Source organism: Planococcus citri, chromosome 4, assembly GCF_950023065.1.
Source record: "Planococcus citri chromosome 4, ihPlaCitr1.1, whole genome shotgun sequence".
In the NCBI taxonomy this organism is placed as follows: Eukaryota; Metazoa; Arthropoda; class Insecta; order Hemiptera; family Pseudococcidae; genus Planococcus; species Planococcus citri.
This window is the reverse complement of record NC_088680.1, coordinates 17871200-17884750: the sequence shown is the minus strand read 5'-3', so window position 1 is coordinate 17884750 and position 13551 is coordinate 17871200. Positions and strand designations below refer to the sequence as shown.

General features: G+C 35.1%; 1 protein-coding gene across 1 annotated transcript; it reads right to left on the bottom strand.

The window, feature by feature from the left end:
* Window positions 1-200: 200 nt before the first annotated feature.
* On the bottom strand, window positions 201-5057 carry LOC135843991 (uncharacterized). The gene is made up of 2 exons (XM_065362064.1): window positions 4924-5057; window positions 201-2229 (listed from the first exon to the last, which is right to left on the bottom strand). Exon 2 carries the CDS (start codon window positions 2212-2214, stop codon window positions 202-204), a length of 2013 nt encoding a protein of 670 aa, XP_065218136.1. The 5' UTR covers window positions 2215-2229; window positions 4924-5057; the 3' UTR covers window position 201.
* Between the last annotated feature and the right edge of the window lie 8494 nt (window positions 5058-13551).

Sequence of the window (13551 nt, the reverse complement as noted above, 5' to 3'; positions counted from 1 at the left end):
TGTGGTTAAACAAACCGTACATGAAAAGGTTTTAAAAGTTTAGGAATTTAAAAATTTCACTTTCGATACCCAAAAGTCTCTTTCTTATTAACACGAGGGCCACTCGAGTTGTCCAGATAGGTACTTACGATTTTAAACGAAAGTTGAATAATATAATTCGAAATGTACCTACTTTATTTACTTACATACATTATGTACTTATCAATTTTCGGAAAAAATCTTCACAGAAAAGAAAAAATCATTGCTACGAGTACGAATTCTATCAAATACAATATCACGTGATACTTGCTGGTTTCCATCGCTTGTATCCACCTCATCGTCATCATAATTACTCGAACACCATTTCATAAACTTCTGGTTGAACATTTGCTCGTTAACACCTCCCTTCGTCCTTTCTAATAATCTGTGAAACGAATTAGAAAACAGACCTTTCACATTGTTCAGTTCATCATTCGAGAATACCTTTTCTACGATTTTCTGTAGATTATCGAAACCATCTCGAACCATGAAGTAATCCAGTAGATCGATGTTGGCGGCCAAAGTTGAAAGAAACTGTTGTTTCACTTTTAACCCAGCTGAAGAATCACTTTTAAAAGCTTCGTCGATAAAATTGCACATCTGATTCCATTCGCAGCTGAAAATATCGCGAGATAAAATAATATACTTCCAATTAGTCGATACATCCTGGAGTAACTCTCGTTTAAATATTTGAGCAGCGTTTGCATCGTGTGAAAAATAAAATTCCAATTTCTGATTCAATTTTTCGAAACATCGACGACGAAATAAATCTTCGCAAGAATTCCTCACGTAACCAGAATCGATTGCCGAATGTTTGAACTTCAATTGATCTTCAAAACAGGGCAAACACAAATTCACTAAAAAGCTCCAGCAATCAGGATCGCAATTAGAATAAGGAAACTGATCTACTCTTTCGAAAATCACGTTTTTTCGCTCCTCTGTCGATATCAGCCGAAGAAATCTGTCAAAAAATTCCAAAACTGATGGGAAATGATAATCTCCCAACAGTAACCTATCGATAAATTCTTCCGAGTGGGTATTCACCGCGAAGTTTTTCTGAGAACTCGAAGCTGTATCCCAAATCTTGTTCAATAAACAGGCTGACGGTGCGGTTTTAGTTTCAGTCAACAATTCGCCAAGGAAATCGGAAAATGGCTCCACCTCCATCTGATCTTTAGAATTTCTCCATGCCCAAAATGCACATTGCCAAGCGTTGGAATAAATTGAGAAATAAATCGCAATCGTGTATGAAATTTGAGAGGTCAAATAGGTTTGCTGAGCCAGAGACATTTTGGAAATAATTTTCTCCAAAATCACACAATCACGTTTGTGTTCGCTATCCAGACATATTCTAGTGATCCAATCGATAACGATCCTTACTTGATCGTCATTAGGTAAACGACTCAGAAAATATTCTTTGCTGAATCGAGAAAAATGTTGAAAATTCGACGCAATAAAGAGATCCGAAGGAAGGTTATTTTCAGCTGGAATTTTATCCTGTTTATTTTTTAGATAACAAATCCAATAGAAAAGAATATGATCTTGATTGTTATTCACCTGTTCAATGAATCCTTCCGGAAGTAAATTCAACGAAAATAATTTGATCTCGTCTTCCATGCAATATTCACTCATGATGAAAAATTTCTGTGCTGCAGTAAAATCTTCATCATTTAGCATATTTCTCGCAGTCCTTTGATAATCAATTTCACCATTCATAAGCCAAACACACCAAGTAGGATCAATATGATGGATTCGATACTCGCGTCTGAATAATGCACCAGGAGGAAACAGCAGATCTCGAAAATGTTCAACCCAGTCTTTCAATTCTTGATTAACTAGTTTGAGGAAATGCTTGAGCACGTTTTTAATACGAGCAGAAGTTTCTAAATCATCCACTAATTTTTCGATGTTCCGAATGTAATCAGGATCGAGGCCAAGGGCTTGACGAAAAAAACCATCGTGTTTGTTTTTCCTTTTGTAAAACGTATCAAGTCCAAAATGCTGAGGTGAACAATTGATTTTACTAGTGTCTTGCTCTTTGAACGCCCTGTACTTTGAGATGTAGGCATACCATATTGCACGAGATACTCGATAGGACGTGATTTCTTTTAGGCTTGGTGTATTATAAATGTAAACAAAACGATCTTGATTGCTTTCAAACGGGATATTTTCTTGAAGAAAATGATTATCAATCATTTCGAGTGATCTGATCTGAAATTTAAAATATCTCAATTTCAGAAAACTGGCACAGAGCAGAATCATAAATGTATGCAGGGGAAAATGATTGGATCTGAACAGGTCTGCACAGATCTAATCTTATCGACACGGATCTGATCAATCAAGTTTATCCAATCAGGCCTCGCCCCTATTGCATCTGATCATGGTCTGAACAGATTCGATCCGATCAAAAGCCTTCCTTATTGGATCTGATTTGATCTGAATAGATCTAGTCTGATCAAAACTCTGATCCGGTTGGACCTACTCAGCGTAGATCTGACCAGATCTGGCTAAATACCTGCGGTCTTGAGCGGACCAGATCAGATCTGATCAGATTCGGGCACCCCACCGCTCCCCCTATCCAACTACATCTAGACGGATCGGATCGGATATTTTCAGATTTGATCAGATCCGCTCATTTCCTCTTCAGTGAATCTGATCTGTTGTGATCAATCAGGTCTAATCAGATTTATTTAAATCTGGTCGGATTTAATTGAATTTAAAGAATACCTACCCACTTGGATTTGATCAGATCTACTTTGATCTGATCAGATCCGGTCAGGTCTCTTCTATTGGATCTGATCAAGTTTGAACACATTAGTCTGAACAAACCTCGATTCAACTACAGTGGATTCCATTCGACCAAACAAAATCTAATCAGATCAGATCAGATCAAAGTTTTAATTAAATCACATCTCACATCTGTTCAAACTGAGTCAGATCCAGTACTTAGAGGAGATCAGATTAGATTTGACCAAAGCTGGAAAGGCCTGATCTGATTAGATCAGACCCAATCAGATCCGGGCATTTAACGAATCCATTTTTATCTGACTTACCTATTTTAATCAGATCTGAGTTTGTTCTGATGTTCAGATCTGATCAGATCAGATTCAATTCTTTTCTCCTAGAAAGAAGAAACCCATAGAATGAACTTTCAGTAGAGGAGAGAAGAAAGGTTTCCCTGTTCTTCCCTTCACCTCAAATTCTGAGCTGGGTTATATATTATTTTTTTTTTTTTAACCATTTTCACCAATCGGATTTTGAAACCGGTCATTAATTTGCAACCAGTTATCGAAAATTACTTAAAAATTGGAAATAGAGAAAAAAACTTGGAGTAAAAGTTGTGGAGCGTGAAAAATCACACAATCTTGTCTAATCATATTTTGAAACCGGTTCATTGGTTCGCATTTAGCAGCCAGTTTTTGACAATCACCTAAACATTGAAGATAGAGAAAAAAGCTTGAAACAAAAGTTGTAGTGGGTGAAATATTGAACTATTTTCACCAATCGGATTTTGAAACTGGTTCATTAATTCACAGCTTGTTATTGAAAGTTAACTGGTTGCGTGCGAATTCATTATAGCCAGTTTCAAAATCCGATTGGTGAAAATATTTCAATATTTCACCCTCTACAACTTTTGTTTCAAGCTTTTTTCTCTATCTTCAATGTTCAGGTGATTGTCAAAAACTGGTTGCTAAATGCGAACCAATGAACCGGTTTCAAAAGATGATTACAAACAGAATTGTGTAATTTTTCACGTCTCACAAATTATTGTTTCAAGCTTTTTTCTCCATTTCCCATTTTAAGGTGATTTTTAAAATTTCGATAACTGGTTGTAAATTAAAGAACCAGTTTCAAAATCCAATCAGCGAAAATATTTCAATTTTTCACGCTTCATGCTTCACAAAAGCTTTTTTCTCTATCTTCAATTTTTAGGTGGTTGTCAAAAACTGGTTGCTAAATGCGAACAAAACCAATAAACTGGTTTCAAAATGTGAGTAGACAGAATTGCGTAATTTTTCACGCTCTACAACTTTGGTTTAAGCTTTTTTCTGCATCTTCAGTTTTTAGGTGATTGTCAAAAACTGGCTGCTAAATGTGAACCAATGAACCGGTTTCAAAATATGATTAGGCAGAATTGTGTAGAGGTAATTTTTCACGTCCCGCAAATTTTGTTCTGCGCTTTTTTCTCTATCTCCCATTTTTAGGTGATTTTTGATAACTGGTTGTAAATTGATGAACTGGTTGCAAAATGCGAACCAAACCAATAAACCGGTTTTAAAATGTGATTAGACAGAACTGCGTAATTTTTCACGGCCCACAATTTTTATTTCAAGATTTTTTCTCTTTCTTCAATTTTTAGGTGATTGTCAAAAACTGGTTGCTAAATACGAACCAAACCAATAAACCGGTTTCAAAATGTGATTAGACAGAATTGTGTAATTTTTCACGCTCCATAACTTTTATTTCAAGTTTTTTTCTCTGTCTATAATTTTCAAGTATTTTTTGATAACTGGTTGCAAATTAATGAACCGGTTTTAAAAAATGCATATCACATTTTCGCCGCCTTAGTGTGTAGAGTACATTCCGCCAATAAAAACCGGTTTGGATTTTTTTACCAAACCTGTTTTTCAATTTTGTGGACACCCTGAGCATGGGCCCGAAATTTTCATGGTCGCTTTTGAAAGTCCTCATTTTTTGCTACCCAATACCACTTCATTCATCTCGTCAACTCTTTCCATTTAGAAATCCAGCTGATTTAATTTTTGGTTGAGGTGTACCTATTCATCTTACAGGTCGGATAAAAGCAATCTCAATGTTGATAATAAAATGCTAGGTACTTATTAACATTGAAAAAAAAAGGTAGGCACGAGTACAATATATAACATTACAAATAAATTTACCTACTTGTCACTGAAAAAGCGAAGTAATCCTTCAAAGTTGATGTTATAATGTCATATCACCACAATATACCTACGAGTACACATCTAAATATCAAAAAACTAACCTAGATTGGTATGCATGAGCAAACGAACACCACAGTTTCAACTCATATACCATAAAGCACTCCCATAGGCATTTGTAGGTACGTGGTACGTGCTACTTACATATTATGGCTGTCGGTCATATAGGGAAATAATATGTAAGTATTCAATCATATTAACAGTCTTATCTAAAATACCAATCATCACGTACTTTGCAACTGATCAGATTGCGTAAAATTCATCGGTAGACTATTAAACTTATTAGTCAACGCATGGAGAGGACTGTGGAGAAAAATTCTTGTTCACACGAAATGTGTCAAGTTACAGAATAAATACCTACCCGTTATTTCATCCCAAAAAATGGACATAGGCAGAATTCCAGCGAACTTGATCATTTTTTTGTGATACTTACGATGGGAAATTACAACGAGAATAAAATCGGTCAACTCTAATAAAAGAGGTGCCTTAATTTATTCAAGTAGGTCAGGCTTATTTTCCATGAAAAAATCGAACAAAGAAATTGAGAAAGAAAGCCAAAATTTGATTGTATCCTATTTTTGACCTTCAGAACAACTGATTGGTGACAGTTTTCAGGTGGTAAGCTTACAGCAGATTTTGGTTTTAGGAAAATAAAATTATACTGTACCTGCAAACTTGAATTAACTGTTTTTGTAACATTTCTCCCAAAGTAGGATTAAAATTAAGAATCCTGAAAAAGTTTGCAATTTTCAAAATTTGACTTTTCATGATGATGAATCCAGAATAGTATTTTTGGAAACCTTTTATCTTACTTATTTTTCGAAAAATGGCAAAAAATTCAAGAAGAACTGCTTACTTCATAAATTCTATTATACGTACGTAGAATATTTACCCAAAAGATGTAGTGGAAAGTAAGAAAATATATCAGCATAAACAAAGTATATCTTCAACTATCTACGTATGTACATATCATTAACAAGTTTGGGAAGCCCTACACTTTTCCAACGCGTAAACCGATTGATAGCCGGAAAATTTATCGCTTAAATATCCGGCTCATCATCATCATCGCGAAAAAATGATGTTTCAGGACATCCGGAGAAAGTACAGCTTGACAAAAAAAATTCTGGTTAGTCACCATTTCACGTAATATTATAATTCTTTGAAAAGGAGAACAGAATGAAGGCGATTTTCCAGTAAAAAGGGGTGAAGTGATCTCATTATAAAAAAGTGTGCAGTAAAATCGGACAACATTTTGAAAAAAATGGAAATGTACATAATTATGTTGTTTGAGATAAAATGCCCAAAAAATGGGTTATTAACATGCATCGAACACGTTCATAGGTGTTAAAGTTCCTAAAACAGTGTTGGAAACCGGTTCTATTCAATATAGAAAGCCAAAAAGAGGCTTCATACTAAATTTCAGGTTTCCAAGTCTACTTGGTAAAATTTTAATTTTTTTTCATTTTTTGGTCTAAATTTGATTTTTGAAAATTCACCAAAACTCGAAAAATGCACTTGACTAGAATCAACTTTATTGAAAGTATAACGAGTGTAGAAAGTACAAATCGTACACACGAAAAAATATTACACCTAAAGATAAGAAAAAGGAACCTAGTTAACCTATTTTAATTGGCTCGTACCACACGAACCTAACACATTTGTCATACTGCTGGCAAATTCTCCACAGATAACTTTTAAGAATATTTTCTAAACTACGAGGAATTTTTAAGCAGCTTATTAATTGCTGAGAAAGCTCGTCGTACGAATCTTTCAGATTAGAACTGGAGTTCTCGAGACTATTCGTTAAAGAAGGCGATTCGGGCGAAGGACGAATACCTTGATATTTCGAGAAATTACAGCGCCATATTGTTCGAGCTATTTCATACAATGCTATGTCTTCCAAGCTTGGCACATCGTGGAAATATACAAAACTATCTTCATCGTGACTCTCGACAAAGTTATTTTTCTCATTTGTACGATTAGCATACATCTTGAATGATCTACAATTTTAAATAAATCTTTATTAGTTGAGAATTTTTAGCAAGAATTGTAAAAATGTGCCCGAAGGTAAGCCAATTTGTAATCAGATTTGGAAAATTTTTTTTCCAAAATGGATCGACCCTGCAGTCAAATGAACTTAATTTTATTTATACAAAATTGGTATAAAAAAGAGGTAAATATCGTGGGGGTTTTTGATTTTGAAAAATTATCACCACCCCTCCCCCTCCATTTTGGGTTTTGAATTTTATACAATTTCGAGCCAGTTTGCTCCAGAATTTTAAAGTTTCTCCAGAAGGCGTGGAAATTGATTTGTCCAGATATAAAAATCGAGTGCTGACACCTCGAGAGGCTCCCCTGTTTTTATCCCATTTCTCCCTTCAAATTTCAAAAATTTTGCACTTGGCTCTCTACTTAAATTTGTATTAATTCATTAAATATCGAAATTTTCTCCGCTTTGGAAACATGCGGACTTTTTTTTCGTCAAAAATTTCCAAAAAATTCAGCTTTTAACAAATTTTTTTTTAATTTTAAAATATCATTGCAATTGTGTTGTAATGTGAAATTTTATTTACATTGGTACACTCACCATTCACTCAATAAATAATGTATCTATCAATTTTCCAAAAATCTTGATTGAATAACACTGGAGGTAGGACTAAATTTTCGCTGAAAAACTCAACACTTGAGAACAAAATTGAATCACTAAGCAAAACTTATAAGTATTTATGAAACTTTCAAAATTCGGCAAATGATTACAGCCCCATTGTACGTATTGTCGCTTGAAAACACCGAACATTAGTTGCAATGATTCACCAAAAACAGTAAAATTATCATAGAGACAACTGGCTTATCCGCTGAAAAAATGATACGGTGCAACGTAAACGGTTCCTGTTATAATTAATCGAAAATGCGAAATAAAATTCCCATCACTAATTTTCAACAAAGTTGTCCATCATTACCACGAAATAGGCAAATAGGTACATTGCATATGTAGGTATGCAAAAAAAAAAACCCTCTACGAGTATTGCATTGTTTATATTGGTCGGTGATGTGTAGGTCTGGGCTTGAAAAAAATTGGCTCAAAATAAACAACATGTCGCGGCCATTTTGGAGTTTCCAGTCCGATTTTGGAAATAAGTTTATGTCATTTCTAATGACTCTTGTAATAAATATACAATACATGTACCTATTTCTCAGGGTTTTACTTCTTATTATCATAAATGCACATTGTATAACTTACAACTAGTACAAAACTTCTTAAGTACCTACACATACACCATATATAGGTAGGTACCTACATAGTAACGTATTCTACCCCTCATTTCCCTTCCTATTTCCAGCTATTTTTCCACCGCTTGTTCTTACCTATATTTGTCTTCACTGTTTCGATTGAAATTGTAAAAATTTGCCAGTTTGCAATCATACGTACCTAAGTTTTTTGAATTTTAAAAAATTTAAAAATAAGCTCTTACGCTACATCAAAAAGTGCAAAAAAAATATTTGGGATTTTTTCTCAATTCAGGATTTTTTACACAGTGGTTTGAAAGTTTGAAAGTAGATTTCGAGGTTGTTGTTTTGATCAACAATTTTTTTAAATTCACGTCCATTGCCCTCTACCTCTAGTACTTTGCTCCATCCTCATGAAAAGTTTCATGTTGATCAATTGAAAACTGCTAGAGATAATGTAAGCCCCCAGAAAAACACATAGATAAGTACATAAGTATGTTCGCAGATACGTTTCACATCCCTGTGTATACGGATAGTAAAATCGATTATACCCTGACAAATTATCATTAGGGACTTAGGGAGCCTATTCAACTCATACACAAGCTAACATTATACTACGGCATTTGCTTGATCAGCGAAGTTGTCGTCTAAATCGAATACCACTGCTGAAACTTGGGATGAAACTTGTTATCGTCAGAATTCAAGAAAGATTCAAATCCAGTCGTACTGAAAATCAATGCCGTAGTAGGCTCAAAACGTCCTATTAACTGACAATGGTAACGAGAAAACAGCTTTTTTACAGTTCTCAATTCTTTGCCCGAAAACATCATTTCAACAATTTTCACTAGATCATCAAAACCATCACCAAGAATTCTGAACATCTCTGGGTAAACAATGGTGGCAGCAAAAGCTTCAATGAACCGTTTCTTCACGTTCAACGCAAATCCTAAGTCAGGTTCGAAAATTTCGTCGATAAATGTGCTGAATGCATTCCATCTATTGATATCGGTGATAAAAGTAATAAAATTCATATGCACACGTCGTCGTGTAGATTCCTCCTTCAGAAATGTTTGTTTGAACACTCGCCATGTATCTGGTGAAATAAAACATAATAATTGATCAACTTCGTAAAAACTTAACTCTAGGAGTGCGCGGTGTAGAGTCCATCTGAAGTCCGGAGAATCGGCCATCATTTTTCTAAATTTCAATTGGTCATCAGTGCATGGCAATAAGATATCTATAATAGGAGCATCACACTGATAAACAATATCGTGTTCCACTTTGCTGTAAATCCATTTTTTTCTCTCCTCCAAGGGCATAAGATTTAAAAATTTCTCCAAGAATGGTAAACAGGGACAACAAAGAGACTCGCAAATGAAATTGTCTGAATTTGTTTGAATCGCATGATTTCTTTGATAATCGGAAGCAGTATCCCAAATCTCACATAATGAAAACGTAAACGTAGAGGTATTGACCAAATAACCGTAATACCTGCCTTTTTCTAGTATTTGAATGATAAGCTCGGTGAATCGATCCGCAGTCATTTGATCTTTGGAATTTCTCCATGCCCACAGAGCAATTTGCGGTGAATCAGAGAAAAGGGCAAAAGCAATTATGATCATGTCCCACATTTCAGACAACAAACATTGTTGTTGGTACCACGACATTTTAGAAAGAATTCGTGCCAAAAAAATGTGGCGAATCCAAATACGATATCCATCCATCTCACGAATTTCACCACTAAAAATTCTTGCTAGACTTTCGTCATTCAAACGATTCGCGAAGTATTCTGCGACAAAGGAACTGTGAAAATAATTCGCAGCCATGTTGTAGTCCACTGAATCGGTATTTTCAACGGGTATTTTGTGGAGTTCGTTTTTAAGGTAACAAATCCAATAGAAACAAACACTGCACTTGAAAAAATCCACGTTTGAAATGATTTCCGGAGGAATCGAATCCAATGGAAATGTTTTGATTTCGTCTTCCGTGCAGAATTCGGTCATGAAGAAAAATTTTTGATACTCAGTCAGACCACCGACTTCGAGCATATTTTTCATGCTTTTTCGAAAATCAATTTCACCATTCCAAGACCAAACACACCAATTCGGATCATTATGGTGGATTTCATAATCGCTTGTAATACATTGGTGCTTCTCTGCGATTTCATATAGATGATTTCCCCAACATAAAGTCTGTCGGTTAATATTTCTTAAGGAATTTCTAAGTATCTTTTCAATAGCAGCAGGAACTTTCAAATGCTGTATCAGATGTAAAGAGCCATCCAAAAAACCATCTACACAACGGCAGCAGAACTTATTGATACAATGACAATAACAATAACTTCGTTGCCCAGAGATCCCACTCCCAGGTACAATGGGAGCATTAGTGTCGTGGAGCCATATCGCTTTAGTTACCGCATGAGACGCCATTTCTTGCAAACTAGGCACTTGATGCCGGCACACAAAACGATCTTCCTGATTGTCAATGCTATTTCTCCTGAACGTTTGATTGGCGGACATATTGAATGATCTGTAAGTCAAAAAAGTGTCATTATTTAGGACATATGTCGAAATGGGCCGAATATAATCAGCAATAAGTGATTTCAGTTTCAATAAAAATAGGCAGGAGGAGAAAAATAAAAATTTTGTGTCAAAATTGAATTCAGCGATTCAAAAATCAATCGAAAAAAATCAGGCGACGCGGTAGCGTTGCCCCCCGCCCTCCCACGGTTTCAAGCGCGTCATGAAACGCGTTCAACCGTAGGCGGCTCAACGCACACGGAGTTATATTCTGTAACTATTTCGTAATGCAATTCCGGGAGTTTTCAAACGTAATTTTCTCAAATCAGGCGACGCGGTAGCGTTGCCCCCCGCCCTCCCACGGTTTCAAGCGCGTCATGAAACGCGTTCAACCGTAGGCGGCTCAACGCACACGGAGTTATATCCTGTAACTATTTCGTAATGCAATTCCGGGAGTTTTCAAACGTAATTTTCTCAAAAACTAAGCGTTTATTTAAAAAAACGCAAATACAGTTTTTCTTATTTTTCAAAGACCTTTCAGAATATATAAGAATAATTTTTGTACGATGAAAATTCGCGAAGTTTCAAGTACCCTGTTTTTTGTCATTTTGGGTAAAATTCTTCTTCAAGTTCCACTTAAAGTTAGAAGGATTGGCCGAACCAATTTCGATGAAATTTGGAATATAGCTTTGATTTGCCAACCATTACTGACTAAAAGCAAAAAATTGTAAAATTTTTGAAAATTGACCCTGCACCCCCCCTTTTTGGGCCCCAAAAATTCTCGAAATTGACCCAAAATATCAAAAGGCACTTCTCCACCACAAACTTGATGTTCATGCAAAAATTGAGCTTTGTAGCCCAATTACATCAAGCTTGAGTGGAGTCTAAAGATGCTGAAAAATGACAAATTTTGAAAAAATGAGCAGTATATTTATCCGAAGCACAACCAAACCAAAGCTGGGATAGATGTACGTACATCAAAAGGCACATCTACGATGTTGAAAGTACATTTGAACAAAATTTCAGCGTGATTTGTGCCCTATTCGAAGCTGTAGCTTTGTCTAAAGAAACAATAAATTTATAATACTAATTTTCGCCATTTTTGATTCTTTAGACAAAGCTATAGCTTCGAATACGGCATGAATTACGCTGAAATTTTGTTCAAATATACTTTGAACATCATAGAAGTGCCTTTTAATATTTTCAAATTGATATGAGCTTTCATTCATGCGCAATAATAATTATTATTGCACATAAACGTTCAATATCAAAATGTCCGTTAAGTTTAAAGCACAACACGTGTTGCCGTTACAACGTGAGCGTTGTATGCAGTTGAAATGCGCCGTTCTCTAAGCAGCCCAAGTGGTTGCTTGGTTTAAGCAGCGGCTCGCCATGCAGAAGGCCTGGGTTCGAACCCCATCCGAACCTAAATTTTTTTTCAATTTTTCAAGTTGATTTTTTCAAAGCAATTTTTATTTTTCATGTTTAATTTATAAAAATAAATTGTGAAATCAAAAACATACGGCTCATCACAAAACAACGTTGTTTTTCACTTCTGACTTCTAAAATAAATTTTCTTTTGCCCTAGCTTGGCTTGGACCTCTTGTGTTTTTTTTTCAAAGTCTAAGTACATTAAAAAAATTCCATTACTTAAATTTTTTAAAAATATTTGAAACAAATAAGATACACTTTTCACTTGAAAAAATATTGTTTTTTCACTTCACGAAATAACGTTTTGCCCTCCCTTTGCTCAGGTTTGTTTGGTTTTCATTTTCAAATTTAAATTTTTAAAAACCTGACATTTAAAATTCCAAAGTTTTGAAGCCAAAAAAATGAACAAAGTTCTGAAAAACACATCGTTTTTCACCTCTTGTATTTTTTTCACTCGCTTCACTCAGCTATTTTTTATCCATTTTCCATTTTGAAACTTCAAAAAATTCAAAAAGGAAAATAACAATTTTTTAATAGGTATTAAATAGGTAGGTAATTATCAATTAGTGAACTTGTCATTTCATCTTTCATTTCAGTTTAAAAATTTGTATCCTCTATTCATCATTTTATTTGACAAAATTGAAATTTTTTCTTTTACTGGTTGGCGAATTTTTGGTGGCCACCCCCCCTTCCATCATCCTTGAAACCCCACTGGTTTTATTCCAGTCAGTTCAATGAAAAATGTCCGGTAATCTTTCCACTATCTGCATGCTACTGCCTACAATGCTATTTTTCATTCATCAGATTAATCACTTCATCACAATCACAACATACCTACATAGAAAAAAAAATACTGATATCCTCCAAAAAAACTCTTCAAAAAAGAATTACACCCCGCCCTCTCCACGATTCCTAATGAACCTACTCCATGAACAAAAATTAAAGCTAACTTGACCATCATCATTCAAACGATTCCAGAAGTATTCAGCGGTAAACATATATTGGGGATAACGCATAGCCATGGTAAAGTCCACCGAATTGGTATTTTCAACGGGTATCTTGTGGAGTTCGTTTTTAATGTAACAAATCCAATAGAAACAATTGCTGCAGTTGGTACAATCAACGTTTGAAATAATTTCTGGAGAAAGCGAATCCAATGAAAATGTTTTGATTTCGTCTTCCATGCAGAATTCGGCCATGAAGTAAAATTTTTGATACTCAGTCAGACCACCGACTTCTAGCATCTTTTTCATACTTTTTTGAAAATCAATTTCACCATTCCAATACCAAACGTACCAATTCGGATCAATATGGCGGATTCGGATTTCAAAATCTGTCGTAAGGTGCCATTGGTGATCCTCTGCGGTTGCACGTAGATAATTTTCCCAAGATAA